Source organism: Varanus komodoensis, unplaced genomic scaffold (assembly GCF_004798865.1).
Source record: "Varanus komodoensis strain SLA01 unplaced genomic scaffold, ASM479886v1 scaffold5, whole genome shotgun sequence".
Taxonomy (NCBI): domain Eukaryota; kingdom Metazoa; phylum Chordata; class Lepidosauria; order Squamata; family Varanidae; genus Varanus; species Varanus komodoensis.
This window is the reverse complement of record NW_025336087.1, coordinates 51,442,892-51,469,972: the sequence shown is the minus strand read 5'-3', so window position 1 is coordinate 51,469,972 and position 27,081 is coordinate 51,442,892. Positions and strand designations below refer to the sequence as shown.

The 27,081-nt window shown below is 41.3% G+C and overlaps 1 protein-coding gene across 3 annotated transcripts in view; it reads left to right on the top strand.

The window, feature by feature from the left end:
- The window catches only part of RFX3 (regulatory factor X3), a 177,931-nt gene extending 151,790 nt beyond the window's left edge, over positions 1-26,141 (top strand). For all 3 annotated transcript variants that reach the window (XM_044445915.1, XM_044445913.1, XM_044445914.1), the window contains exons 12-17: positions 297-394; positions 1,061-1,210; positions 2,010-2,218; positions 11,742-11,895; positions 16,676-16,718; positions 17,938-26,141. In XM_044445915.1, coding sequence (XP_044301850.1) covers positions 297-394; positions 1,061-1,210; positions 2,010-2,218; positions 11,742-11,895; positions 16,676-16,718; positions 17,938-18,176 — 893 coding nt within the window. In that variant the 3' untranslated portion in view covers positions 18,177-26,141. The remainder of the gene's footprint in view (positions 1-296; positions 395-1,060; positions 1,211-2,009; positions 2,219-11,741; positions 11,896-16,675; positions 16,719-17,937) is intronic.
- The last annotated feature ends 940 nt before the right edge of the window (positions 26,142-27,081 follow it).

Genomic DNA, 27,081 nt, shown 5'->3' with positions numbered 1-27,081 from the left:
CCAAGTAGCTTCCACTTGCAGTCCGAAGTGACACAGCCCAGACACTTGTTTAGCATCTCAGTGAGAAGTACACCCTGGTGTTTGGGTATTCACTGTGATATAGATACATTGTGCCAATACAACACCACCTTTAATTCTATACTGTATTCAGTTTACTGTCCGTACAGTGATTACTACTATGCATTAGCATTTACTCATTCACTCTACTATGTAGTTGTAATATTCAAGGACATAAGTTTTCAACACACATGCCTTGACTTTTTTTTTTCATTTCTTTTGTATTCTTTCATGCATAGGTGCCTTGACCCAAGCCATTCGCAATTTTGCAAAAAGCCTTGAAGGTTGGCTTTCCAATGCCATGAACAATATTCCACAGAGAATGATTCAAACCAAGGTAAAATAGTTACTTTTGCCTTCTAAATCATGTGGATCAAAAAGGATGTTATGAAATTCCAGGAAATCCTCATGTTAAGCTCTCTGTGTCAATGTAAAACAAATGAAAAAAGAATGCCTTAAAACAAAATTCTGCAGACTTAGCCTTCATTTAATTTAGAATATTTTATATTAAATTGTTTTAGTTATCTATGACATTATTTGATATTACTGAAAAGGTAAAATTCATCAACAAATATAAATCTAAAATTAGGGCTTTACATGACATGTTATGAGTATTGCATGCATTGGTTGTTTAGTTCTTAGCTATAAATTGGCAAAATATCTGTCAGAAGATGCTCAGACATGGTGCTGTGTGTGGGAGTGGGATGGGAGAAAGATTATGTGAATTCTTGCAGCAGTTATTGCCAACTTCAGTTCCCTATGTAGAACTCTTGCCTTTAATGACCAGGCAAGAGTTCCATGAAGAAAATGAATTGTACAGAGAAAGACTTGTGGCAGATGTAGCTGTTTTATGAAGCTTTCCCATTCTCTTTTTACAAAAATATTAATAGAAGGGTGAAACAATATTTTTCTGTAAAAATGAGACCTCAGTAAAATTTGCTGGCCAGTCCCAGGCCTGTGAGGATGTCCATACACATCAGGCCTTTTTCTTCATTTGTCATAGGTTGCCGCTGTAAGTGCCTTTGCTCAGACTCTGCGAAGATACACATCTCTTAATCATCTGGCTCAGGCAGCTCGTGCTGTGCTGCAGAACACTTCTCAAATCAACCAGATGCTCAATGACCTCAACCGTGTTGATTTTGCCAATGTCCAGGTATGGTGGAAGTTTACAAACTGCATATGGGTATGGTGTTGTCTCTGTCGGTCTGTCTCTCTCTCCTCCCTCTCTTTGAGTCTGAATATCTGAGCTGCCAGTGGCAATTCTCTACAGAAAAACTGCTACAAGACTGCTTTGGGTTTGCATACTCTGAAAAATGACATCTTATAGCTTGGTCACCTTGCAAGAAGATAATTATTAGTCATTTCTGCAGTTTGGGATCTTTTATGTGTTTCAATCTTACGCTATGTGGGTTGTTGACAAAGCAGTGGGGTAGAGTCTGAATATCTGAGCTGCCAGTGGCAATTCTCTACAGAAAAACTGCTACAAGACTGCTTTGGGTTTGCATACTCTGAAAAATGACATCTTATAGCTTGGTCACCTTGCAAGAAGATAATTATTAGTCATTTCTGCAGTTTGGGATCTTTTATGTGTTTCAATCTTACGCTATGTGGGTTGTTGACAAAGCAGTGGGGTATCCCCCAGTATCAGATCAGGGCATCCTTGGCCAATTGGCAAGTATCTTTAAAAATTAAAATGTTATGAAGTCAAATATCACATTTGAAATGGTTGAACAAGTTAGAATCCATTCATATGAAGTGAGAAGCAACAACAAAACATTTAAATGTCCAATAATATCATTTTTCCTCTTTCTGGCTATGGCACCCACAAATCCCCCCCCCCCCGTTTCTTCTGTCTCCTAACATTACCACTTTCTGATTTGGAATCCCTAGATTGGTTTGTCTAAATGTGGAACTTGGAGAGATGTGTGTTGACCTCTTTTGTACCATGACAGGAGCAGGCTTCCTGGGTGTGCCAGTGTGACGACAACATGGTACAGAGGTTGGAAACAGATTTCAAGATGACTCTTCAGCAGCAGAGCACTCTGGAGCAGTGGGCTGCCTGGCTTGATAATGTAATGATGCAAGCACTGAAACCATATGAAGGAAGACCTAGTTTTCCTAAAGCAGCACGACAATTTCTGTTAAAGTGGTCTTTCTACAGGTCAGTACCTTAAAGTGTTCTAAATTGGTTCTATTCTGTTCTTTATTCTTACTGCATTGCCATCAGTCTTTGAAACATTATATGTTATATGCCAACCCAACTCCTCAGTCATGTTTTCTGCCCACAGTTTGGTCATAAGGAGCAGAGTCAGGTTTATAAGGGAAGAATGTGAATGCAAGCAGTTGCAAATAGGTTTTATTGTGTCTGGGGATGGCTTAGAGGTGATGTGATATCTGGTTTCCTGGGAAACCATTTTAATTGCTCTAAAGGTCTCACTGAAGAAGTTTATTTCAAATTTTATTTATTTATTTTTCAAACTTATATGCTGCTCAGTAGCCCGACCTGACACTAAGCAGCTAACAATATCAAGATATAGCTGACAGTATAAGTACAGGGTTAGGGTTAGGGTTAGGGGAGGAATTCTGTTGGAGCAGAGAGAACACTTATAATCAGGTTTTAAATTCAGATTTTGTAAAATCTGTGAAAGAGGATGGTTTTTGCCAGGCACCAAAATGAAAGTAGAGATGGCGCCAGGCAGACCTCTTTAAGAAGCCTTTTCCAAAGGTTTGGGACAGCACTGAGAAGACCCTTCTTCTAAATGCTATCCCTTTTACAGTGGTGCCTCATAGTTCGAACAACTCTAACTTGGAAAATCCAGAATTCGAATGTTAGAATCAAGATAAAATTGCTCCGCAGTTTGGACCATGCTTCTAAATTCAAACTATGAGCAAAGTGAAAAAAAATGCAGTCACAGTGAAAACATCATTAGTTGTGTGCCCAAGTTGAAAGAAAAATAATTACAGTAAAACAGTAGTTTTCAACTTTTCCACAGCTGGGGACTGGTGAAAACAGGAAAACCACCTGAGGGACTGCTGAGGCAGAAGCAAAAAGCACCATATGCATTATACAGTATTCATTGTATTAGTTTCCAAACATCAAACCCCCCCTCCAAAAGGAAATTCTCCAAAACAACCAGATACCAAGCAACAAAAAATTTCAAAGAAAGAACAAAATACCAAAATCAGCACAGCCCCCATCTGGCTTTCACCAAGCCGTCTGTCCCCTCCCTACCCCCGCCTGTGACACCAGTGCACTCCCCACAAAAGTAATGCCAACTGAGGAAGAGGTGGTGGAGCACAGCCAGTCCCCACACTGATCCACGGTGAGTGGGATCCCCCCCCCCGCCCCCGACCAGCAGGAAATGGAGCAGTGGTTGAAAACCACTGCGGTAAAAGACACATTGCCATTCATCCCCCTCAAAATGCTCCCCCTCGCTTAGAACACTCTTACCTCATCATTCTTGCCACTTTCTGAAGCAGTTCTGAAAATCTTCTTTTGTGAGTGTCTTTAGTTGTGCTGTTGTGGCTGCCTTGATGTCCTTACTTGAATCAATTTGTCTTGAATCGATTTGTCTTGTCTTGAATCGATTTGTCTTGGAAGGCTCAATGTGAAAGGCAGCAGCAGTAGCAGAAGCCAAGAGCCAGCGAGCAACACAGGGCAGGCAGTGGGCATTTTAGTTCATTTCTGAAGTGTTAGGAATGCCTCACAGTACCAGGCATGGCAATATCTTCCCCTGGTTTTGCAAGCAGCTCCTGCTTTGGGGCTTTAGGCACACTCCTGCCAAGTGCAAGGAAAAGATGCATACTCTGAGGAAGTTTAAGGAGGTCATGACACAGCAAGCAAAGGAGGGTTCAGTCATGTACCTTGCACTCCCCAGACAAGCTTTCCTCCACCCTTGTTCACTTCAGGAATGTTACTCCTAGACCACAGCTGGCAAACTTTTCACTTGTCCAGCCACCATTACTAAGATGAAATCCTGAAAATTTCCAACCTGTGACTCCACCTCCATGACCCTGGGTCCATGCAGATGCAGCACTATACAGCACGGCAGCCACTCTTGAATATCCCAAAGCTGCCAGAAATGGCATCATCTGCCACTATTTCATGCCCCTGCCCCCAGCACTGTTCCAGGTGAACAGCTCCTCAGGGTCCAGCTTTCCCACAGCATACTTCTCAACTAGAAGCAGCCCCACCTACTTCATATTACTTAAACTGAAGAGGGAAGCCAAGACAGGCAATTTGATTGAGCCCAGCCAGAATTTGGGCACTGTTGTGAAGCAGTGTGGAGCGTCTTTTCACACTGCGATGCCATCTGAGCTGCAACTGCCAACAGAGGAGTGTGGAGGAGCTCCCGGAAATATGTGCTTCCCCTGGATGTCCCCCTGATGAGTGGGGGAACACAGCAGCCCTCAGACATTATTTGAACTATATACATTCATGACATGGTGCAGTCTTTTGATGCCATGGGGGAATCTCTTGCTGCATCTTGAAGCTGGGATTGAGGTGCCCCTTCTTCTAGAACACAGAGGGGTCATGCTTGCTGCCTTCACTCCCCCCATCCCGAGTAGCTTTTCATCAAGCCCAGCTTCTCAGGGCTCATGGAGTGCAACTGCATAACAAAAGCAAAATCGGCTTTTGAACTTGAACTGGCTCCAACTTGAACAGGACATTGTTACCATTGCTAAGGCAGCAGGAGTGCGCATATGTGGCCTTCAGGGAAATGAAGGAGCAGGAGAGCAAGAGAGGCATGAGTGAGCATCTTGTGGCAGTCTGGTCTGCGAAGCATAGCTGACAGTGTCCACACAGCTGGAAAGTTACGTGTGAGGCATGCATGAGGTGCAGGATGTGAGAAAGGATGGCAGCTTCAGACTGTAGCTATGAGCGGGTGGTGGCTGTACAGCTACCGTTTGCAGTCAGAGAGACATGCCTCACAACTTGACAGTGGGGCTGCAAACAGCATTCAAGGGCATGTAGTCCAGGCTCAGTAAACATCCTATGCCTACAGGCCAGCACAGCACCTATTTGCCCTACCAACCCTGCCCCCCCCCTTCGCTTCATGCTTTTTCTGCTCTCCTTCCCCCTGCCTCCCCTTCCCTACACCTTTTGGCAGCAGGTTTGGAGGACCTGTTTCTGTGACTGTAGCTTGGCCTGCTGCCAGCTTTCTTCCCTCAGAAGAAGGCACCTTTGCCTCATGTGAAGGTCGAGAGCCACTCAGGATCAGGCATGGTCCTCCTGCAGTCCCCCGCATCAGGGAGCTTAGTCAGGGAGTGGAGCCAGCTCCGATTATGTGCCCTCTTCTCTTACGTACTCTCTTTTTTCAGAATCTGCTACATTGTTAGGCATGAAAGTTTGCTGTGTTCCCCTCGTTAGTGAGGTTAGAGCCAGACATGCTTCATCAGGTGCGCTTTTAAGAGTGCTGGCAGACAGTGGCATGCAACAACATTGCAACCTGTGGATTCCTGGAAGGTGCAAGGAGCACTGAGGTGGGAGCTGACTGGGAGTTGTCACTTTCATTTCTGGGAAGATGGAGTGAGGTACATTGGGACAGTTGTAGGATCAGGTCACCAATTAGCAACAACTGCATTCAGTGACAGAAGCAGAAAGGTGTGTTTGCGCCTGTCTGGGTGTGAAGGGGGATTGAGAGAGAGTGCACTAGTGGCCCTAATCTGTTGTCCCTGTCTCTTTCTCCTTTTATCTCTTTCCTGCATTCCCCTCTGCTTCATTCCCCCACCTGGCTCATCCCTTTATTTGAAACCATGGTAGCATGCCTTTTTGAGCAGAGCTACATCCTGCTATGCCTGTACCTCTATGTGAATGAGTCTCAGGAGTACTCTGGGACAGAAGGCCATCCGCAAGCAGTCTTTGGGTTTATCTGGCTAGAGCACATACCTTCAGATGCGCCCAAGACAGTTCCCCGTTCTCCTGCAGGCACCCCTTCACTCCCTGATACTCTTCAGGGATGACTCCCCCTAGCACAGCTGCCACCTTCACCACACACAACAGCCACCTTCTGCCCCATACACATTCCTGTTCTTGGCACTGCTGCTTTCCCATGCTGTTTTCCCCAGGCCTGCTCATGTCCAGCATGCTGTCTCTTCTCCTCCCTCCACTCCTCCTAGCTCTCCTCCCACCTCTCCTGCAAGTCATCCCGCATGAGAGAATGCTCCTTCTGCCGCCTCCCTGCCATGCATAGGAGACAGCCATGGCTCAACTGGCCCTAATTGTTGCTGCGCTGGAGACTGCCCTGAAAGCCGCCATTGGCCAAACTGATGATCTGGAACAGGAGGTGAGGTGCCGTAGCAGCGCACCTGCAGCTGATTCTGTGATGATGGGCTTGCAGCAACATGTGGCAGGTTTCAGGGGGAACGGGCAGAACAAGTCTTTCTCAGGAACTAGTTTCAGGCCAGGAATGGGCTCTACAGGTTGCTTCAGGACATGCAAGTGGCAGCTCCATTGGACACTCCCACAATCAGGGTGTCTTGGTGAAGAAGCTTATGGGAGACAGGTGTGTTGTAAGCTGGTGGACCTGCTCACACACTGAGGCCAGGCGGGCATCTGTGCTGAATATGGAGGCATGGGACAGTATCTAGTTTTGGGCCACTTTCTGCAAATCTTGGGCCACCTTTGAAAACCAAGTCCCCAAAGCTGAATCCATCATCTACTGGTCAGACACAACAATGGAAATCAGAGAAAAGATTACTGTTTTACAAACTTGCAGTCAGCCCTGGCTATCTATCCCTGGCCATCCGCTTTGGCATCAGCAAAAGACTGTATGTGTGAACTTCAGAAAGAAAGTGTATGTTTTATGCAAGCCTGGCTGATGTCCTTGAGGTGGGAAATAAGTGGAAATTCACAAAAGGCGTCCAAGAACTGGATGGCCGAGAACCTGGATTTAAGACATGTTCCTATCTTGCCCTTTTCACAGTCCTCAAAAGGATTGTTATAATCAGAAATGCTTCTTCTGCATAGTCATCCAGGCACTTCTGGACAGCAAGGGGCATTTTATGAACACTATGTCAGGGTGTCCAGAGGAAGTCATGAGTGGCTGTATCCTGAAACTTGCCTATTGTTCACATTCCTACAAATGACAGGTTCTTCTCCAGCCCAGCAGCAATGGTGGATGGTCTACCTATGCTGTCCCTCATCCTGAGAGACCAAGCTCTTGCTTTTTAACCCCAACAAATGGGCTTCCAGAACAGGCAAGCAAAAGCACATCAGCCGTTACCATAGCTGCACAATGCCGCTCATGGAGTAGGTATTTGACTTCTTAACGGGTTGCTGGTGTTCCCTATACACTTTTCTGAATGAGGAGGAAGATGTTGCTCTGGACATGATGTTGCTGCATCTTGCATGAGATTTGCAAATCCATGGGGGATGTGCTGCTTCAGGGCAACCTAGAGCTACCTAGTCCAGGGGAGGAGAACAACACTGTCCCCATGGGCACCCAGATGGCTTTCCTTAGCCATTCTAGCAAATCCACTGTGAGGAAGTGCCATGCATTTGTGCAGCAACTGCAGAGCAGGTCTGAAACCATTATTTGTGTGCATATTGTGTGTGAAAGATCTTACACCCAACAGTGCACTCTCCCAGGAGTGAACTTTGGGAGGGTTTTTAGCGGAGCCACACAGACCCAACAGCCTAGCCAACATTCTCATTGACTTTTCATTGCGCCAACAGGGCAACCTATAGAGGATCCCATATGTCCCCTCCTCTTACATTGCAGACAGTATCACCTTTGGTTATGCCTCTGTACAATGTATAAATCAGTTCCTTACAACTCCCCCGCCCCCCCGGTTTACCTTATGCAAAACCACATCCAGCTGCTGCAACCAAAGTACTGCTTTTCCAATGGTAGCGTATTTCTTAGCCTGCCCAACCCAACCTCTAGCAGGATACACAAAAGGAGAATTGGGCTTCTTGTTAGATATAGTAAGATGGCTTTTGCATTGTTTTTAAATCAGTAGACATGTCTTTCTTAGACTATTGCTTTGCTATATTGTTGGGTGGCTGTGAGGCTGTGAACAGAAGAAAGGGGGCTGGCAGTCAACGGATGGGACAATAGAGAGGGGAAATTTTCATGGACAAGAAAGGGTAGATAGCTGAAGACACAAATGGGCCAACAAGAAAAAAGTAACTGCTCTTCTGATGACGAGGAAGAAGGGCAAACAGGCAAGAGGAGGGGCTGTTTTAGTGAAGATTGGGCCTTTTTGAGTATGGGTAACCCTTTCACTGGGATGAGAAGAGTAGGGCCCATGAGAGATTGGGTTGTATTGCTAGAGCCTGGATGCAGCTGATGGCCAAACAAAGCAGAAATAGCCCAAGGGGAGGACTGGAATGGACTAAGAGATGCTTGTAAGCTGCATGAACAGGCCCTTGGGTAGAGGAATGGTTGTGGGGAAATGGCTGTGAAAAGGACACTTGGGTAAAGTATAAACATGCCTTGGTCATGAGCAAACCAGTAGGAAAAAAGCTAGTGATGTAGCTGAAGTGGACCAATGAGGCAAAAGCTGGTGATGAAGCTGTGACACAACAGACCACAGGGCATGGTTTCTGTCACAAAGATGCCTGGGATACTTCCCATTACCCAGTGGATGCCTGAGAAGAAAGGCAGGAAAAACCATAGTCCCAGGGAAAACCAGTTGTCACCAGATGTTCCCAAAAAAGAAACCATGCTATGTGGCTTATTAGCCCAAAAGGCTTGTTGTGTCACACAAACCTACCCATTGCCTCATTAATCTGCCTCCTTTGGAGATTTTGCTCCGCTGCAAGCACAAATATCTTCACTGACAGCATGTTTCTTCCACCATAGTCTAGTGTGTATTTCATTATGTTGCATACTAGCCAAGTGTTCTTTATACTCTTTACAATCATGTTTCACCAAAATAAAAGAAATTATGCATTAGACACCCAATTTTATAAATAGCAGCTGTTTACTGTACATACCCTCTTGCTTTCCACTCAGTTGGGGCATTCTTGTGTCTATCATTTGTTGCCATATAGCCTAGTCTTCGATTTTTCAATGGTATTGGGACAGTACAAACAGCATTCATCTTAATGTTATGGTGGTGAAGCAACTGTTGGGCCTTTCATACAGATCTGTCAATCACAAATGAGAGCCAGTGTGGTGTAGTGTAGTGGCTAAGACTGCAGAACTAAGAGCACAGGTGCTAGTCCATGCTCAAGTCATGAAGCCAACTGGGTAAAATGGAGCCAATGGGACCCATCGCAGACACTCAGCCTAGCCTACCTCACAGGGTGGTTGTTGTGGGAATAAGATTGGGAGCAGCAGCAGGAGAAAGACGAAAACTGCTTTGAGTTCTTTAAAGGAGAGAAGCAGGATGTAAATCTAATAATAAATGAGATTTTCAGAACTGGCAGTCTTCTGATATGCTACTTACTCTTAACAGCCTATAACCATTAGTCTCTGCCATATTTACAGCCATTCATTTTGATTCCTTCACATAATTATTTGTAGACACCCCAACCTCTTTTCAAAGAATGTTTTTGCCTCCTGCCTTTTCACTAGTACAAGGTGGTATGCAGGGTTACAGTTTAGCATATCCCTTTTCATAGGTTTCCTATACCAGCATGTTTCAAACTTCCCATTACAGATTTTTAATTCCTCATCCAGAGAAAAGCACCACTTGATTAATTGTCATGGCTTCTGTATTGAGAACAAGGATGATTTGATAGCAGATGTTTACAGTGTGATATCTTCATTTTAACAGTGAATACTTTTCACAGAAGCATAGCTTAGTAATGGAAAATTGATTGGCTATTTCTGGCTACTGGATATATTAATTCAAATGGAAGGAAACTATATTGTGATTGTGATATCCTCCTTTGTCACTGATATATAAGTGATACTATAATACTTAAAGCAATAGAATTGGATAAAGAGTTTGATATAATGAATGGGGTGGACTATATAAAATTGACATGGTCAAATATAGATGATTGGAACTTTTTTGGGTAATTCCTGAGCATTCCATCTGTGAATTCAATTGTGAGTAGCTTTCTCGATTGTGAGATCTGCCTCTATCACTAATATATAAAACATGATATAATTAAGGGATATATTACTGAACTGTAACTTTGCATACCTTGTGCTAGTGAAAAGACAGATGGCAAAGAACATAATTCAGAAAGCTGTTGGAGTGTCCGCAAATATTGGAAAAACTGAAAACAAAATCCAGTAAAACTGGCATAGGTTAATACTTATAGACTACCGGTTCCAGCTGTTAGGTATTTTATGATGATGATGATGAGACTGCTAGAAACTTAATATTGCAACATTTGGTGTATATTTTGGGACTTCTTGAAGTCAGAATCCCAAACTTATTCTTTATAAGTTACAGTATTCCAGAAACTACCAAAATAAAGAATTTGAAATAAAATGAGGAGCTATCTTTGGTGGCAGTTTTCTCTACTCTTTCATAACCCAGAACCTGGAACAGCAAAGCATTGTCCCCCAATCTTTGGGGCCTTTGTTTGGTGCTGCTGTTCTTGTTGGTGACTGGGAGAGTGGAGAAAGCAAGTGAGGGTGTACTCAGGAGAAAGTCTCACTGTGTTGTTCTCTAGCAATTGTGCATGCTTGCAGACTTGACAGCATGGGTTGTTATACTCTACAATACGTTCCTACACATTCACTTGCCAGGGTCCGATATTCAGTTTGCAATTATTAAGCAAATGAAGTACTGTATGCCCTCTGTCAGGCCCAGGCACTCCATCCTCTCCATCTGGATTTGGGTCTGAAAGACCCAAGGAAAAGTATATGTACACAGAGGATAATCTTAAGCAAGCACAATTTGGGGCAGTGCATAATTCTCTCCTGAGAGTTAATTAGCTTGCCTTTTATAATATTTAAATTATAGCATTGATTTCTGACTATGCACATGTGATTTATTCATTTGCCTAAGTAAATCAGTACCTACAGATTTCTGCACTCCTTTCTTCTGTGGGCCTCAGCCCTGGACCTTTTTAGTACCTAACAGAATCGATGTTGAAGGCCATGCTGAGACAGCTACAGCCCATGAACCTTAATGTTGACTAGCATGATTGTGGTCTGCTTCAGTAGATAAAACAGTATTCATATTCATGGTAGTGAACTATGAGTTAAGAATCCAGTTGTGCTTCAAACACTTGCAGCATGCATGTTCCTCAGCATGAAGAATGGCTCCCCCACCACATACTCTGCTACATCATTTACCATTAACCCTGGAATAAGTAATACTGAAGAGGCGCAAACTCTTGATTTGTATTGTTGCATATTGTTATATCAAGAAATTACAAACTATGATTAGTAACGCTATGAAGAAAGGCCAAAACTAAATAATAGTTTATGTAAAGCCAGAGTTCCTGGTTTGGCCAGAGCAAGAAACTCCAGTTTGTTTAAACTAGGAAGCAAATGTTTCTAGCTTCCCCTGGTTCATGCCAGGTGGTGGCAAAATTGCAGAGGCCTATACTTGCTGCTGCTTATTTACATCATGCCGCAACACTGTTTAGTGTTACGTCTGAACTGGGACAATAATAGAACTTCTAAAATGGAATGTAAGCATCCATATTTGTCTAAATGATCTAGCTTTTCAGGATTATTTTGGATATGTCTCAGTGGTTTCTGAAGAGTGTGTGTATGTATAAATAAATAAAAGTTATACTTCATATTTGTTTCATTTTTATACAGCTCAATGGTTATTCGAGATTTAACCTTGCGCAGTGCTGCTAGCTTTGGTTCTTTTCATCTGATCCGTCTACTGTATGATGAATACATGTTTTACTTAGTTGAACATCGTGTTGCTCAAGCCACAGGAGAGACACCAATTGCAGTCATGGGAGAGGTAAGGCCACAACAGAATAGCTCACCAGCTGATTTGAAAATGAATTATAATTAATTTTCCCTAAAGTATATTCTTTCAAAAAGTAAATGTATCATGTAGGGGGTAAGTGGGTTAACTGTCCTAACAAAAATTCTTTGTACAAGATTTGGACATGATGTTAAAAACAAGTTTCAGTTCTGATCCTTAATATTTAGGAGCTCCTTGAATCCATACTGAGGCCTTAAGCATTTATGTAAATTTTGTTTTGACTGAATATACACTGGGCACGTTCCCAAGTACTGAACCCCATATTTTGCTCTTGACATTTGCTGCCAGCTTGTACCTCCTTTGAGTCTGTAGTTTTCCTATAATCTCCAAGATCCAACCCTCTCCCCACACTCCACCACTCTGGCACTCCAAATGAAATGAAATAATAAAATTTTTACTTTGCTTCTTTCCGAAATAAAGGCAGTTCACATTTTTCTCCCAAATGGGTTCATTCTTGTCATCCTCATAGTCAAGTTTTTAGATGAAGCTTAACCCTCTTCAGGGATTTTGATTGAATCAAACTTCTTTATGAAGAGAACTTGAAGAAATGTGATGCACCCTTTTTGAAATAGTAAATTGACTGTCCATGTTGAGTACCCTAGCATTTTTATTTACTTACTTTTTATGCTTCCTTGTATATTTCACAGTATCAATTTCTGCTACAAGAGCTAAAATTCTTTGTGGTCTCTGTGCATCACACTTAGGGGCTTTGCTCCTATACAGAGCCTGTTGTTAGGAAGTTTCTATAGCCAAGTGTTCATTTTAGATAGGAGCCCTTTCCCATGCTTCCTGGGAACAGCATGGGGAGGGGCTCCCACCCATCACCTCAGTTCCTGAGGAGACTGCCATGGATCTCTGCAATGAGGGAAGTAGAGAAACACTGATCTGGTCTGGCCCTGCGCACCCCTTGGAGAGTAAGGGCAATAGTTGAGGGATGACAGCAAAGTGGAACCAGAGGGCGGAGTGTGTGAATGCACAGATGACCACTGGGAGAATGACAGTTACAGGTAAGCAACCTGCCTTTCTTCTTTGTGGTCTCTGTGCATCACAAATACTGATGATTAGCTAGCTTACCCTGTGAAGAATGGAGAGAGGCTGTCATCACTGGAGGACAGAGGAAAGAAATGCCCTGTGGAAGAAGCAATCTGCCCTAGAACAGATGATGCCTGATCAATGTTGAGGGCATGGACTACATGAACTCTTTGCAGATGTCTTGCAGGGAGATCCCAAGAAGGAAGGCTGTGGACATGGCCAGTGCTCACATGGAGTGGGCCCTCAGTCACATAGTGAGGTAGAGGCCTGCCATCTCATATGCCAGGTGAATGGTGTTTGAGACACAGATGGATAGTCTCTGTGAAGAGAGCAGGTCTCCTTTTTGCTGTTCCATGTAGCAAAAAAAAAAAAAAAAATGTCTGGAGAAGCAGTGGGATAGTTCAGTTCTGGATTTGTTGAAGGCGAAGGCCCTCCTGACATGGAGCAGGTGCCGGGTGGACTCTACTAGGGTGGATGGGGCAGAGAAGAAGGCAAGGAAGATGATGTCCTGACCTAGACGAAAAGGTGAAATGATCTTAGTTAGGAAGGCAGGTTTTGGGGTGGAGAATGGCAATGTCTCTCTGGAAGGTCAGGTATGGTGGATCAACCCAGAGCTCACTGGCATAACAGGCCAATGTGATGGTCACAAGGAAGGCCACCTTCCAGGATGAGAGGTGTGAGTCAGTTGTAGCCAGGGAGAGCTTGTAGTACCACAAGCAGGCTTCATGGTTGCTAGGTATACATGGATCAAATAGGGGATGAGGCCTTTCCAGAAGAAAATCTGCAGGAAATGTAGGGTGGTAGCCAACTATGGGTTAAAGTCATCCTGGCATGCAAAAGTTGTTGTTCCACTTTACCAAATAGACCTTCTTGTAGGTGGTTTCAGGGCCACGTCCAGTATGGATAACACCTCAGGCAGTAGTGATGCTCCACCACCACCCCACTCTAGGGGGTGTTCCTCCAGGCCATGAGTCATAGAGTCCTGAGTCTGGGTGAAGAACTCAGCTCTGGTCCTGTGGGATGAGGTTCTGGTGATGTGGTAGGTGGATGAAGTTTCCCTGGGAGAGTTGGAGGAGCCAGATGAACCATGGCTGTCTCAGCCACCATGGGATAATAAGAATGTAGTCCATCCCCTCCCTCCTGATCTTGGCAATTGTCCTGGTGATTATGGGAAATGAGGAAAAATGGGGAACAGAGTCCCACTGCATTGGAGGAGAAAGACATCTCCAAAGGAGCCAACTCCCTGTCCTGCCCAGGAGTAGAACTGGGAGCATGTTGTATTGTGGGCTGTGGAAGAGATCCATTGATGGCATCCCCCATCTGTTGTAGAGGTTGCGGATTACCATCTCGTTCAATTTCAGCTTATGTGAGTTGATTGTTGTGCAGCTGAGAGTGTCCGTCAAGATGTTGTTTTTGCTCGTTATGTGAATTGCCATGGTTACAATGTCTTGGTGATGCACCAGTCCCATATGCCTATGGCTAGCCTGCTGAACAGGATGGACTGTGTGCCTCCTTGCTTCTTCAGATAGAACATCGTGGTTGTGTTGTCCATGGTGATCTGTACATGGCAACCACACAGGGAGCTTTGGAATGAGATTAACGCTTTGTGTACAGTCAGTATCTCTACGAAGTTGATGTGTTGGCCAGTTTCTCTGTAGTTCCAGGATCCCTGGGTTTGCAGGTCTCTGCAGTGCACCTCCCAGCCTGTCTTGCACACATCTGTGGTGACAGTGAGAATTGGCTGTGGAAGGAGAAAGTTAAATCCCTGCTGTGAGGTTGTATTGGATGATCTACTACTGTAGGCTGTTCTCAGCAGAGGGTGGGATGTTCAGGAGAGTGTTGTGGTGGTCGTCCATGAGGCTGAGGAGTTTTTGTATCTCACAGGCTGTGGCAGACTCTCTTGTGCTGAGGTCAGCTGCTACGTTGTATAGTGCTGCTGCTCTGGGTTCTGGGAGGAGAGTGCAGGCTGAGCATGAGCCCCGGTGAAGAGTATGGACTGGGAAGGCGAGAGAACAGATTTTTTTTGTGATTTAGACACAGTCCCAGGGTTTTCCGTAAACAGCAGGTGGTGTGGACGGAGTGCTATACGTCACTCCTAGAATGGATCACCAGGAGCCAATCATCAAGAGACTCTGTACTCCTTGGAAAAGGAGGTGTGTGCATACCTCCGCCATGCAGTTTGTGAAGACACTGGATGCAGTGGAGAGGCTGAATGGGAGAACTGAAAATTAGAAAGTCTCCCCCCCACCCCACCCCCCTCTTTGGCAGTGCAGGAAGTAACTGTGATCTATGGTGATGTGGAAATAGGAATCTTTAAGGCCGATGGAGGCAGACCAGTCTCCCTGCTGCATTAGGGGAAGGATGCCCTGCAGGGTGGCCATTCAGAGTTTCCTGGGTGTGATGAACCAGATGATGCCTCTGAGGTCTAGAATCAGTCTGATTCCCCTGTTCCACTTCGGTACTATAGAATATCAAGAGTAAAAATCTCTGGACAGGTTGGAATGGACCCCCTCGACAGTCCCCTCAGAGAGTCATGTGTCCACATTTGACAGTAGTGCCAGGGACAGGGGTCTGCCTTTGATTGCACCAAGTGGCAGGAAGGCATCAGACTTGATCCTGTAGCCTCTTTTCATAGTGGACAAGACCCATGATTCTGATGTTATCACTTATGATGCAGGGAGGAATTGGGCAAGACACCCGTCAAAGGTGTGAGGGGAGGGAATTCTCTGGGAACCAGTCAGAGTGCAATCCCGCTTGATAAGGGGAGGGCAGGATCAGTCCTGGTGTCCCCTGGGCCCTGAGTACAGCATTGAGGCTGGCATGGTTGGGCATGGTGCCAAGGCACTTTCTGAGGGTGGTGTTATCACCCTCGACATGGTTCCTGGGGAGCATCTTGGAGGTGAGTTGGGCAGTCTTGGTGTCAGCTCCTGGGAGTGCAGTCTTTCGGGAGTGGAGGTCTGGGATGAGTGGTGGTCCTTCAGTGCAGTGGGCCAGACTCCCTTCCCCATGCTTCCTGGGAACAGGAAGGCAAGGGACTCCCACCCAGAATGATTGCTTAGCTATAGCCCATATGTGTGAATGCACAAACGACCACTCAAGGAACAATTACTGGTGAGCAGCTTGCCTTTAACAGTGTCTTATGAAAAGTGTTGAAAATCAGGCAGTGAATCCCCTTTTCCTTCATTCACAAAGCATTCAAAATCTTGTTGCTCCTTTTGTGCTCTGTCCACTTATTTTCTCAAATATTTACATTCTTCCATGCCCTTCATTCATTTGCTGCTGCTTCCTTCTCTCTGTTCTCTGCAATAGTCTCTAAATGCTTCTCAGTAGTCAGCTTCAGATTAAAAGACCTTGTAGTATGTGTTAGGATCAACATTATTTACCATACTCATCTTAGAGCAGATTTCTTTAAACTGCTGCCCTCCAGATGCATTAAGCTATCATTCCCTCCCAGCATGGTCAATAGCACTCAACATCTGTAGAGAACCAAAGGTAAAGAAGGCTGCCTTAGAGCACTGACTTTTCCCATATGGCTAAGTGATAAAATCCAAGATCTCTGCATAGAGTGAATTTTTGCTACTTGTGCTGTTAATGTGGAGCCACAGGTATGATTAGAGCCACAAGGATTCACAGAGGATTTGACTACTATGGAAATTGGTAGGATAACATACTGATTATCTTTTCATATTAATTAACATATTAATTATCTTTTCATCTTCAGTTTGGTGATTTGAATGCTGTATCTCCTGGAAATATGGACAAAGGTTAGTATTAAATATATTACAGATCTTGATTTATATTACAAGAGGAGCTCTGTTCATATAGACAGGCTTTCTTACTGATCACTCTTCAATGTAGCTCCATGTTCTCCCTGAAAATTCACTTCGAGGATTTGAAAATAACTCTGTTCTTTCCAGACGAGTAAACCAGTGATATTCAGGGGAGATGGTGACATCTTGTGTGTGCAAGAAAGTGTTTCTGCTCACACAAATCACTGTTGGATCAATTCCCTGGTGAATTTTAGTTGCAAGTCATATTTGTTACTGAATAATAATTAAAGGGATTCTAAAACTGCCACAAGGGCCTCTTGGCAGTATAAACTAGATGATACAAGGATGACACAGTGCTGAACCTGCATGCCAGTTCAGTTCCTGGTCATAGATTATGAGACCCAGTATGGTGTAGCAGTTAGTGTTGGACTGGGACTCAGGAGATCTGGGTTCAAGTCTCCACTCAGCCATGATGCTCCCTGAGTAATTTTGGACCTACTGCTGACCTCACTGGGTGGTTATTGCAAGGAAAAAAGCAGAGAAAGAGAACTTTGTAAGCTACTTGGGGTTCTTGCAAGAGTTAAAAAGACAAGGTATAAATGAGGAGGAGGAAGGGGGAACCGATGGGAATGAAAGACCAGTGTCAAATATGGTATTTAAAGACATTGTAAACTTGAAAAAAGTTTGGGTTCACAAACATACAGTGTTAACTGTACGTTACACTAGCAGAAGTTTGTAAATGCAACAGGACTTCCAAAGCAGATTTTGAGGGTGCTCAGGGAGAAGGGGGAATGACCTGCCTCGTGTCTTTGCTGACAGAAGCAGTTCTATCAGTGGACTAACATTTCTAGACACAGTCCATAGTTCAGAAACTGGAAGTATATTTGTAATGTAGACAATTGAATTAAATATACCATGAGAAGTAGTAGAAATGTACACTGCAGTAAATAGGATTGCAAGAAGCAAACAAATTTCCAAAAAATTGAAAATTTAAGAATTTGTGAATTATTTGACTAGCTGGATATTTTGGGAAAACAAGGAGGCTAGCCAGGTGCAGGAGTTAAGTTAACCTATGTGACACTGGGTCTGGTCATGGACTGGAAAAAAACAGCAGCTCTGACTCAAGAGTAATAACAGGGTTGATAAGGGATTACCTCTTACATTAACATGGCTCTTTCAGATTGCAGGATTGATTGTGGTTTTATTCGTGCAGATGAAGGCAGTGAAGTTGAAAGTGAAATAGATGAAGAGCTGGATGAATCTGGGGAGCCACAAGCAAAAAGAGAGAAGACTGAAATTAGCCAGGCCTTTCAGGTGGGCTGCCTGCAGCCAGTGCTCGAGAGTGGAGTGCAGCAGAACCTTCTGAACCCTCTTCACAATGAGCATATTGTTACAGCTACTCAAACTATCAGACAATGCAGTGCTACTGGAAATACATATACTGCAGTCTAACAAATATTAAAGCTCTTTTTTCCAGATTATATTAGCCCTGTTGATGTTGGGCTTATCACGGGGGAGGGAAGGGATGCAAAAAAGAAGTCTGAAAGTCAACTGTTGTCAAATTTTATCTGTGCTTGAACATTACTTTTACTGGAGTTGTGAAATGGAATAGGGTGTATGTATTTTGCCAGGTCTCTTTTGGGAAAAAAAATTGGTAAATACAATCATTTTTCACTGGCCGCTTAATATAAAGAGTTTTCTTAGTTTCAAGAGTCAAGAAGCATTTTTGCGAAGCTTAATGTTAATGTTTTTGTCCTCTTTATAATTAAAAGTAATTTAATTTTTTCATAGTTTTTACAAAATATTTTAATGTTAACTGTTAGTCATGGTGATTTCGTATAAATAGGGTTTTTAATTAATTGCACTCTGAAATATCAAGAATTTTCCTCTTTGATTTACACTGGAGGCATGATCATTTGACAGCAGCTGCATTAAAGTGGTGATTAAAAGGCAGCTTTCATTGGAGAGAACTGGAAGATGCTATTTTGATATATTTCAGAGTGTTCAGGGGATATATTGGAAAATTTATTATAATGCTAGAAAACATAGACTGTCTTCTCAGAGGAAGAGCGATTCTCACCGTTGCAGGATAAACGAGAGCTTTGATCGCATGTGGGAATGTGTACTTAATAAATATACAGATGACACCATTATAGACAATGCAAGCTTCCTTTAAAGAATCATTTTTATTTTTTTGCATACCAGCTCCTCTTTTAAGACTACTGATTTCAGGTAAAGTCTACCTAGACAACTGACTCTGTGCAATCTCCATTCATTTTAATAGAGTTTGCATAAGCTTCACACAAAACCATCTTTGGATTCAAAGGAAGAGTCAAACCACATTTAAATGAGTGGAGGTTGTGTGACAGTAGCGCTTGGTGGATTACACCTCATATACATATGGGACCACTACCCAGATGCTTTCTGCTCTTCAGTGGGACTGCAGAAATTAGATACTGAAGTTTTTAAAAGCATCTTAATTTAAGTGTATGTGCTACTTATGCTGAACTGGACATGCAGGAAACCACTCCTTTCAGATGACTTTTTTAATTCCATGTCCTTTTCATCGTGATAGTTCAATCTGCTGCTCTTGTTAAAGGTAGTTTATAGGATGCAAGGAATGTAGCAACCTGCATTGTAACTTTGCTCAAAATAATTCCTGGTTCTTAAGTGGATTTCATTTTATACAGAAATGTTTAATAGGCAGTGAAACTGGCACATGTCACTTGTACTTATTTCCCAATTGCGTAGAATTTGAATAGGTGGCTAGACGGACCATTGCCATTTAAGAATGTACATCAGGGATCATTGTACCTCGGCTATTACATGGTGCCTTAAACAGAACTGAAGCTAAGATTTTCTTGTTAATAACTCTTACATTGATTCAACAAAGTGTGCCTGTCTTCTTTCTTTCTCTCTCCCCCACACCCTTTCAAATTCCCTAAACAGTAAGGGCAGGTTACATAGTCTTCAGAAATCAAGATTTTTTTTATTAGATGTACTATCCCTCAGAGTGACAGCCTATTCCTTTCTTATTTATAGCTGAATTTCACTTTATTACTAATCAGATTTTCTTGGGAGGGGGAGTGGGTGAAAAACAAAACTAGCTTTAACAATGTCAAAGTTCAACAAAATAGGTTAGCCAATTCCCAAACAAGAATTTATATATATATATATCTATATATTTCTAAACCCTTATTTGCTTTTAATTTTAAAAGTAAAGTAAGCAAATTTTTAAAGCAGCATATAGTTTCAATTGTGCATATGGTGGGGGTCAGTCTGCTATTTTATTTAATAGTTAAATCATATTCTGTGTTTTTCCCTTTTCTTCTATTTGAGCTGTTGTAAGTATAATGGATTAAACATTTAATTGATTTAAAAGATACCTGAATTTTCTTAGTTTGACCAAAACAAACCAAAAATGAAGGAAAGCACAAAGAAAATTTACAGACTTTATAGCAAGGCCTCGGTAAAATGTTAGGGGCCTTGTTTGTCATTTGTCTTGAAAGATGATCTTTAAGGTTACAATCACCAAATTGCTTGAACAGCAGGTGGAATTATTGGTATATTTATAGCACACAGATTTGATCATAGATTTTTCATGTTTCAAGGATTTCTAAAGATTTATTAATTTGCTTTTAATTTGAGCATTTCTGCTTCTAAACTAAGCTTTAAGAATTGCTTAGAGTTGCAAAATTCAAAGCCCACTGGCAGTGTGGGCCCAGCTAGGTGTTATGCCTAGTAATTCCTGCCACATCATTTAACATATACTGATATATTCCATTATGATTCTGTTCACTGTTGCTTAAATGTGTTATTTTTCCCCTCAAAATCCATCACGTCTGCACCCCTCACCAAATTTAAAATCTAAATAAAAGCAAACTAAGCTGTGATAGTTATTCCCTCTCATTGTGCATTATGAAATGTTTACACTTCAATACAGTGAAATTAAATGTAAAAACAGATAAACATTTTTCAGCATAGTTTTTTAAGGGTCTAGTAAGGTTGTTCTGTATTAGATGTGACTTATTTACTGGTATAATCCTTTTCAGATGGCAAAATCATATGTTTTCTTATCATTGTCCTTTTCATTTTTAATGTTGGATTTTGTTTGTAGAGAAATGAGAAAGATGCAAATTTAGTTCTCTGAGAGAGACAGGGCTTGTAAATCTCTGTGAATCAACTCCCCTCCCCCCCAACATTACCCTCCCTAATTGATCACTGTATTCAGTGTGCCAAAAAGATCAAGACATGTATCCTGATACAAAGAGACATTCTGGTCTGTATTGGAACCATGCAAATAAGATGGATATTGACATCCAGAAAATGAATCAGAATAAGTTAATAACTTTGATAAGTTGTTAATAAAAATAAAGTGGAAGAATAGTAATTTTCATTAACTTAAATATGTACTGTACATTATTATTACCTGATTTAATGCCAGCTGATAATTACTTCTGAATGTTGGATTTATTGTGAGCCACCAGCAGGCCTTACAAATCATATGGGCCCAATGACCTGCAGTATCTCTAGAGGCCCTTCAGTATAATCAGTAAGCCACGTCAGTTTAGGTAGCCTTCCAATATTTTACTACTTCTGCTGATACACATTTGTAAACATTTTGACAGATGTGTTGTATAAGGGTTGGGATCTAAAGACTCCCATGCATGCACCCAAGTTTTGTGTGTACATAAAAGGGTTTCCCCAAATCTATGTTTCATTTACCGGACCTTTGTACTTTGAATGCTGCTGCAGTGGGTCCACAGGGAAGAGGTCTCAGAATCTCTGGCATACGCACATGTGGTCCCCACGTAATGCTTTGAATCACGGATATGATCTTAAACAAAATAAGGTTATATGTGCAGCATAAAATACAGATATTAACTCCATAGCTCTGAGAATACATCCATAGGTGAGGTACTTTGGGGAGCATTGCAGGAGAATGAACTTGTATGATTTGTGTGCAATTTGACTTTAACAGCTGGTTAAAGTAATAATGCATTTTTAAATGAAGACTTTTTGGCTCTTGAACAAGTAATGCAGTGATCAATATGGACAATACAATTTAAACTTCTTATTCAGAACCAGGGCCCAGTTTTCATAAACACTTCAGGAATGCAAAATAGTTGGTGCTGTCACTTTAAACTAACAAATGTTTCTACTGTCTTGTCAGAATTCTTTGTTTTGTGCTTATTTTTGTATTGTAACTTGGAATAACAGCATTGCTTTAGATAGAGATCATCGTTTTAAAGTTACCAATGTGCAATGTTACCACATTGGGTTCAGCATGGGTGATGATAATTAAAACAGTACTGATGGTGCCGTCATTCAGGAATGTACAGATCTACATACAATTTTTTAAATTTAAAACGAGGTATTTTAAAGCATTGGAAACACTTTTCTCAAATTATTCTCAGTAGAACTTTGAAGGTCTTCATAGCTTCCATAACATAAATAGGCAAGAAATAGATTGATTTGATACTGACTACAACCTAATTTCATTTACAGAATAGTTTTATAAAAATGTTACCTTAAGGAAAAAAAGGTTAAACATGCATATAACACTAATTGCAGAATATATAACACTGATTTGTGAGAGCAGTGCCAGTTGTGAAAATTGGGCCCTTATTCCTGCATTACAGGTCAGTCTCTATATATATGGAAAGGGAATTCTAGTACTGTTGCTAGGGTGTTTGTTTAGTGACTAAAGAAAACTGGAATAGAAGCATAAATGCAGTGCTTAGTTCTAGTGTTAGAAAATTATTTTGATGGTAATACCTTGCATTAACCCTTTGAGCATTGTAAGTTAATGTGATTGGTACGTCTTTTTAAAGATAATTGTAAGTACACTGTGCCTGCCCTGAACAACAGCAGTCTGTTTTAATGAATACTACTTGTACACAGGCTTTTAAAGAAGCAAGGTCTAGGAGCTATGAAGCTAAGAAGCCCTACGCGAAGACCACTGAATGCCCTCCCTTAAAGTTCTTTAAAAAAAGAAAAGAGATGATTAACATTTCTGTCATTCATAGTTTACATAGAAATTAAAATAACTCAGTCCTGTCCATTATAGACATTTTAACTAACTAAGATCTAGCTTTGTTGTAAATGTTTTTCTCTAGAATAAATACTTGAATTTGAGGCAGACATCTGATTATTAGGTTATATATATTTAGAATAAAAATTCACTGCCATTTGTTTATACTGCCTACAGAGACTAGTACTTCTAGTATTTTAGGGAGCAGTTATTTGATCAAAGAAACCTGAATTGTAAATTACCTAAAATGTATTTACAATTAGAAGTTTAATAAGAACATATTTTTTTCATAATAACAGTCTTTAGAGTACTATTAAAATCTGTAAATAGGAATTGTTTTTCAAAGATCTGAATTTTAAAGAACCTTTGGAGTTAGATTCTATAGGCTAAATCCAATATTGTTTGAGCAGAAGCCTACTCACACGACTGGAATTTTTCCTCCCATCCATGTGCAGCCCCCCAGATCTGCTCTGGAGCGACCCTCAGCCCTTTAGGTCATATCTGTGGGTGGGACCTGCAGAGAGGAAAGTGAATTCAGTCTGTCAGTGGTGTCTGTTCTGCTGGCAGAAAGACAACATTTGATACAATCCTATGTACTACCATTTTTGTTGACCAGGAATGGGTAACTTGTGGCCCGCCAGCATTTTCAGCCTACAACTCCCATCATTCTTTATTATTGCCTAGGCTGACTAGGGCTGAGGAAAATTGTGGGTCCAAAATATCTGGTGGGCCAAAAGGTTGCACACCTCTGTTATAGTCATACACGGGGTACTACCATGACATCTAGTTATCTTATACGTGACCATTTGTAGAGTCAGAGGTGTCTTTGAATTTTCTACATCAGTCACTATACTGTTGAAGACTAGCCACACTTTGAAACTAAACATTTTGCTTTTTCTATGGCGTGAGCACGTGTGGTTCTTATAGAAACCTCTGACTCTGCATGTTGTTTTAACTCTATGTAATTTTGTTGAATTGCAGCCTTAATTCCCTACAAAATTCCACCTCCAGGTTTGTTGCTGAATGAATTTCTAAGGAATTCAGAATTTAAGACAATTTTCATGTAAGTATAGGGCACCAGTGATAAAGTGGTAAGTTAAGTAAAAAAGAAAAGTATAGTAGTAAATGGCAAGCAAATCCATTCCCTTGATCAGGTTCCAGATCAGCCACAGCTCACTTATCCATGCACGTTGGCCTCCCCGAGGTTTGATAAATCTAGTATCGTGCCCTGTTTCAAATCACCTCAGTAGGGCCGTGGTTAAGCATTTAGCAGATCACAGTGGATCACAACTTGAACAGGCCTGCTCTACATAGTAGCTTGCACAATTTTAGTCCATTAATTCCAAGTAGCATAGTAAGCAGTGGAGGATACTGGATTGCTGAAATACTATAATGGGGGGGGGAACCAAACCAAGCCCCTTTTCTTACTCAGATAAGTTATTCAAATTGATGTATAGTTAAAAATGCAATACTCAAAGGGTTTTTGAATTTATTATTCATAATAATTTACTGTAAATGCTTCTCAGTTTGCATGCCTTGATCATTGCTGCTAGTGATTTTATGTGCCAGTAGAACTGAGTTTACGTTACCAATTTTACTTAAGAGTTAAAAGCCACTTACAAAGTGACTGCCTAGGGTATTTTGGCTGAAGTAACATGCCTTGTTTTCAAAATAATTTGACTTCAGTTTTACTAGATTTTTGTTCTCTTTTTTAGTTTCTTTTCTTTTTTTTTTTTTTTTAAGTAAGTTCTGTAGGGATTGGAAGCCCTGAGTAATACTTGGTAAGAATTTCTCAGTTAAATTGATAGAATAAAACAACATACACAAGAATACATGGTTGAATGCCAAACATCACATACCATAAGCCTCGCTTCTGATGCAATCCACCAAGCCCTGGTGCTGAGCAGCCTCCCTTACAAACCACATGGAAAATATGTAGCAGCACTGCTCTAAGGACAATGCCTTTTGCACCTGTGCTCATTTGAGGTCAGAGAAATAAATATGATTCAACATCAGTGAGAACTGGAGGGGGCTGTAGTGATATCATATTCCATGGGAGCTTAGTGTTACTTAAAACAGCATAGTTCCAGGACTGGTGAGTGGCTCCTTTCCACCACTGATCTGCTAGGCAAGGTAGCATTAAACTTCTGCAGAATTAGTGGAGACACCATTTATGGCAAGGTTAGAGAAAATTTTCAAGTATGAGTATCAATACTATTTAAATAGGGATTATTTTTAAATCACATTTTTAAAGTGAAATGTGGCCTTGAATAGTTGATCTACAATGCAGTAAATATAACTGTAAAGCAAGACAGAAAGTGTGTTGCATAACGTTAACATCTTGAGACTAAAACTCAAATGTATTTTGGATTCGGATGGATCTTATTGGGTCCATTAGCTATCTATTAAAATTCCCAGATCTTTTTCTTACACAAGACATAATATATGATCCCAGGTTGTTTGGGGGATCATGTTTATTTCTAGACATGAAAACAAATTCGAAATTCTATTTATAGTGTCAATGTTTTCAACATACAATTATCAAAAATAAAAGTTTTAACCAAAGCAGATTTCTCCCTTACACTTTAATTTCCCATTTTATAGTGACTTTCAATACTAGCTAAATAAACTTTTGGGTGCCTTTATAAAAATTTGGGAAATTCATGCCTGCTTAATGGAGTTGATTTTAGTTCTTACTAATCACTAACTTGACTATCACTCAGGGCTTTCTTACCTTCGATAAATTGTGTTCATAAGTTTTTTTGCTTTGTTTTCGTTAAGTGCCATCATTTAAATTTCACTTGGTAAGTGGCAGATCATGCTTTTCAGTCCCACAAGCACAGAGATGCAGGAAACACTAGTAGACATTGGATCTTTTTATTTTCCAATTGACTGGATATATAATGTAAATGAGGTAAGCAACTTTTTGTAGATTGTATGTGTGAGATAATGTAATGTTCTTTTCCAGTTTTTGGATTACAGTTGAATATAATTTTTAATTATTTAAAGAAAACATCTTTACAGAATAACGTGATGGGTTTTGTATAATGTATTTGATTTTGTAAATATGTATTTCCTGATGTGATTTTTGTGAAAATGCTAAATCTTTTAGTATATCATGTCCTCTCAAAATTGGCAGGAGCTAAATAATAGTTTGTGGGCAATTTGTATTGTGTACTGTACAATAACTGGGGAACTTTTATAATTATAAAAATATATATTAACTTTTAGTGTGTTGTTTAAACAAATGACTGGAACATACTAAAGATAGTAGGATTTTTCTGAATATTTCAGACTTGAACTCAGGCTAGCTTTCTTGTGTTTTTCAAAACAAAATTGTGTCTTGTCTTTTAAAATCAATAAATTGGTTTTCTTGTTACAAATATTTGAAATGTTTGAATTTTTATAAAGAAATTGTGGAGGGTATTATTTTAGAAATCGGCGACATCACTTATGTATTCGTGGTTTTTTATTATTATTTTGGAAGGAAAGACATATCCTTAGTATCTTCTGTTGTATGCAATTTACAAATACATGGGAACTATTTATAGGGAAATACTGGGAAAATGAAACTGAATACCCGGTGCTGATCTGCATCAGCACCAATGAACATGTGCAGTACTTCAAGCTTCCTGTTTGTCTTAACTGATGATCCATTCCATATATGTTACTCTAAGGAGCTTATTAACATATAGGTACATGACCTGTTTGGAGTCATTCACAGAAATATATTATGTACATATCCTTATTTAGTAAAATCAAATATTTCAGCCAAACTGTGATGCAGCGCTTAAGAAGGCAAATGCCACCCTTGGACATATAGCCAGAAGCATAGCTTCCAGATCTAGGGAGATGTTGATAATGCTTTACATGACTCTGGTGTGCCCACAACTGGAGTGCTGCATCCAGAACTGGGCTCCAGATTATAGAAGAGACATAGCTAGGTTAGAATCAGTTCAGCACAGGGTCACAAGAATGGTAGCCCAGTTGGGAGGGATGACATATCAGGAGAGGTTGAGGGAACTGGGTCGTTTCAGCCTGGAATCTCTGAGGGGATCTTTTAGCAACTTACAGGTATGTGAGGGGATGTCATGTGGAGGAGAGCCATGACCTGTTCTTCCCTGCAGTGGAGGGCAAAGTTCAAGGAACTAAGCTTCAGGTTGGATGTCAGGAAGTGCTTTCTGATGGTTAGGACCCCTAGGATATGGAATAGGCTTCCAAGGGAGGTGGTTGAGGCACCATCATCATGAGTGGAGCCAGCTGGAGCCCAGGGTCAGACTAGATGGCCCAGGAGGACCCTTCTCACTTGTTTTGTTTCTATAT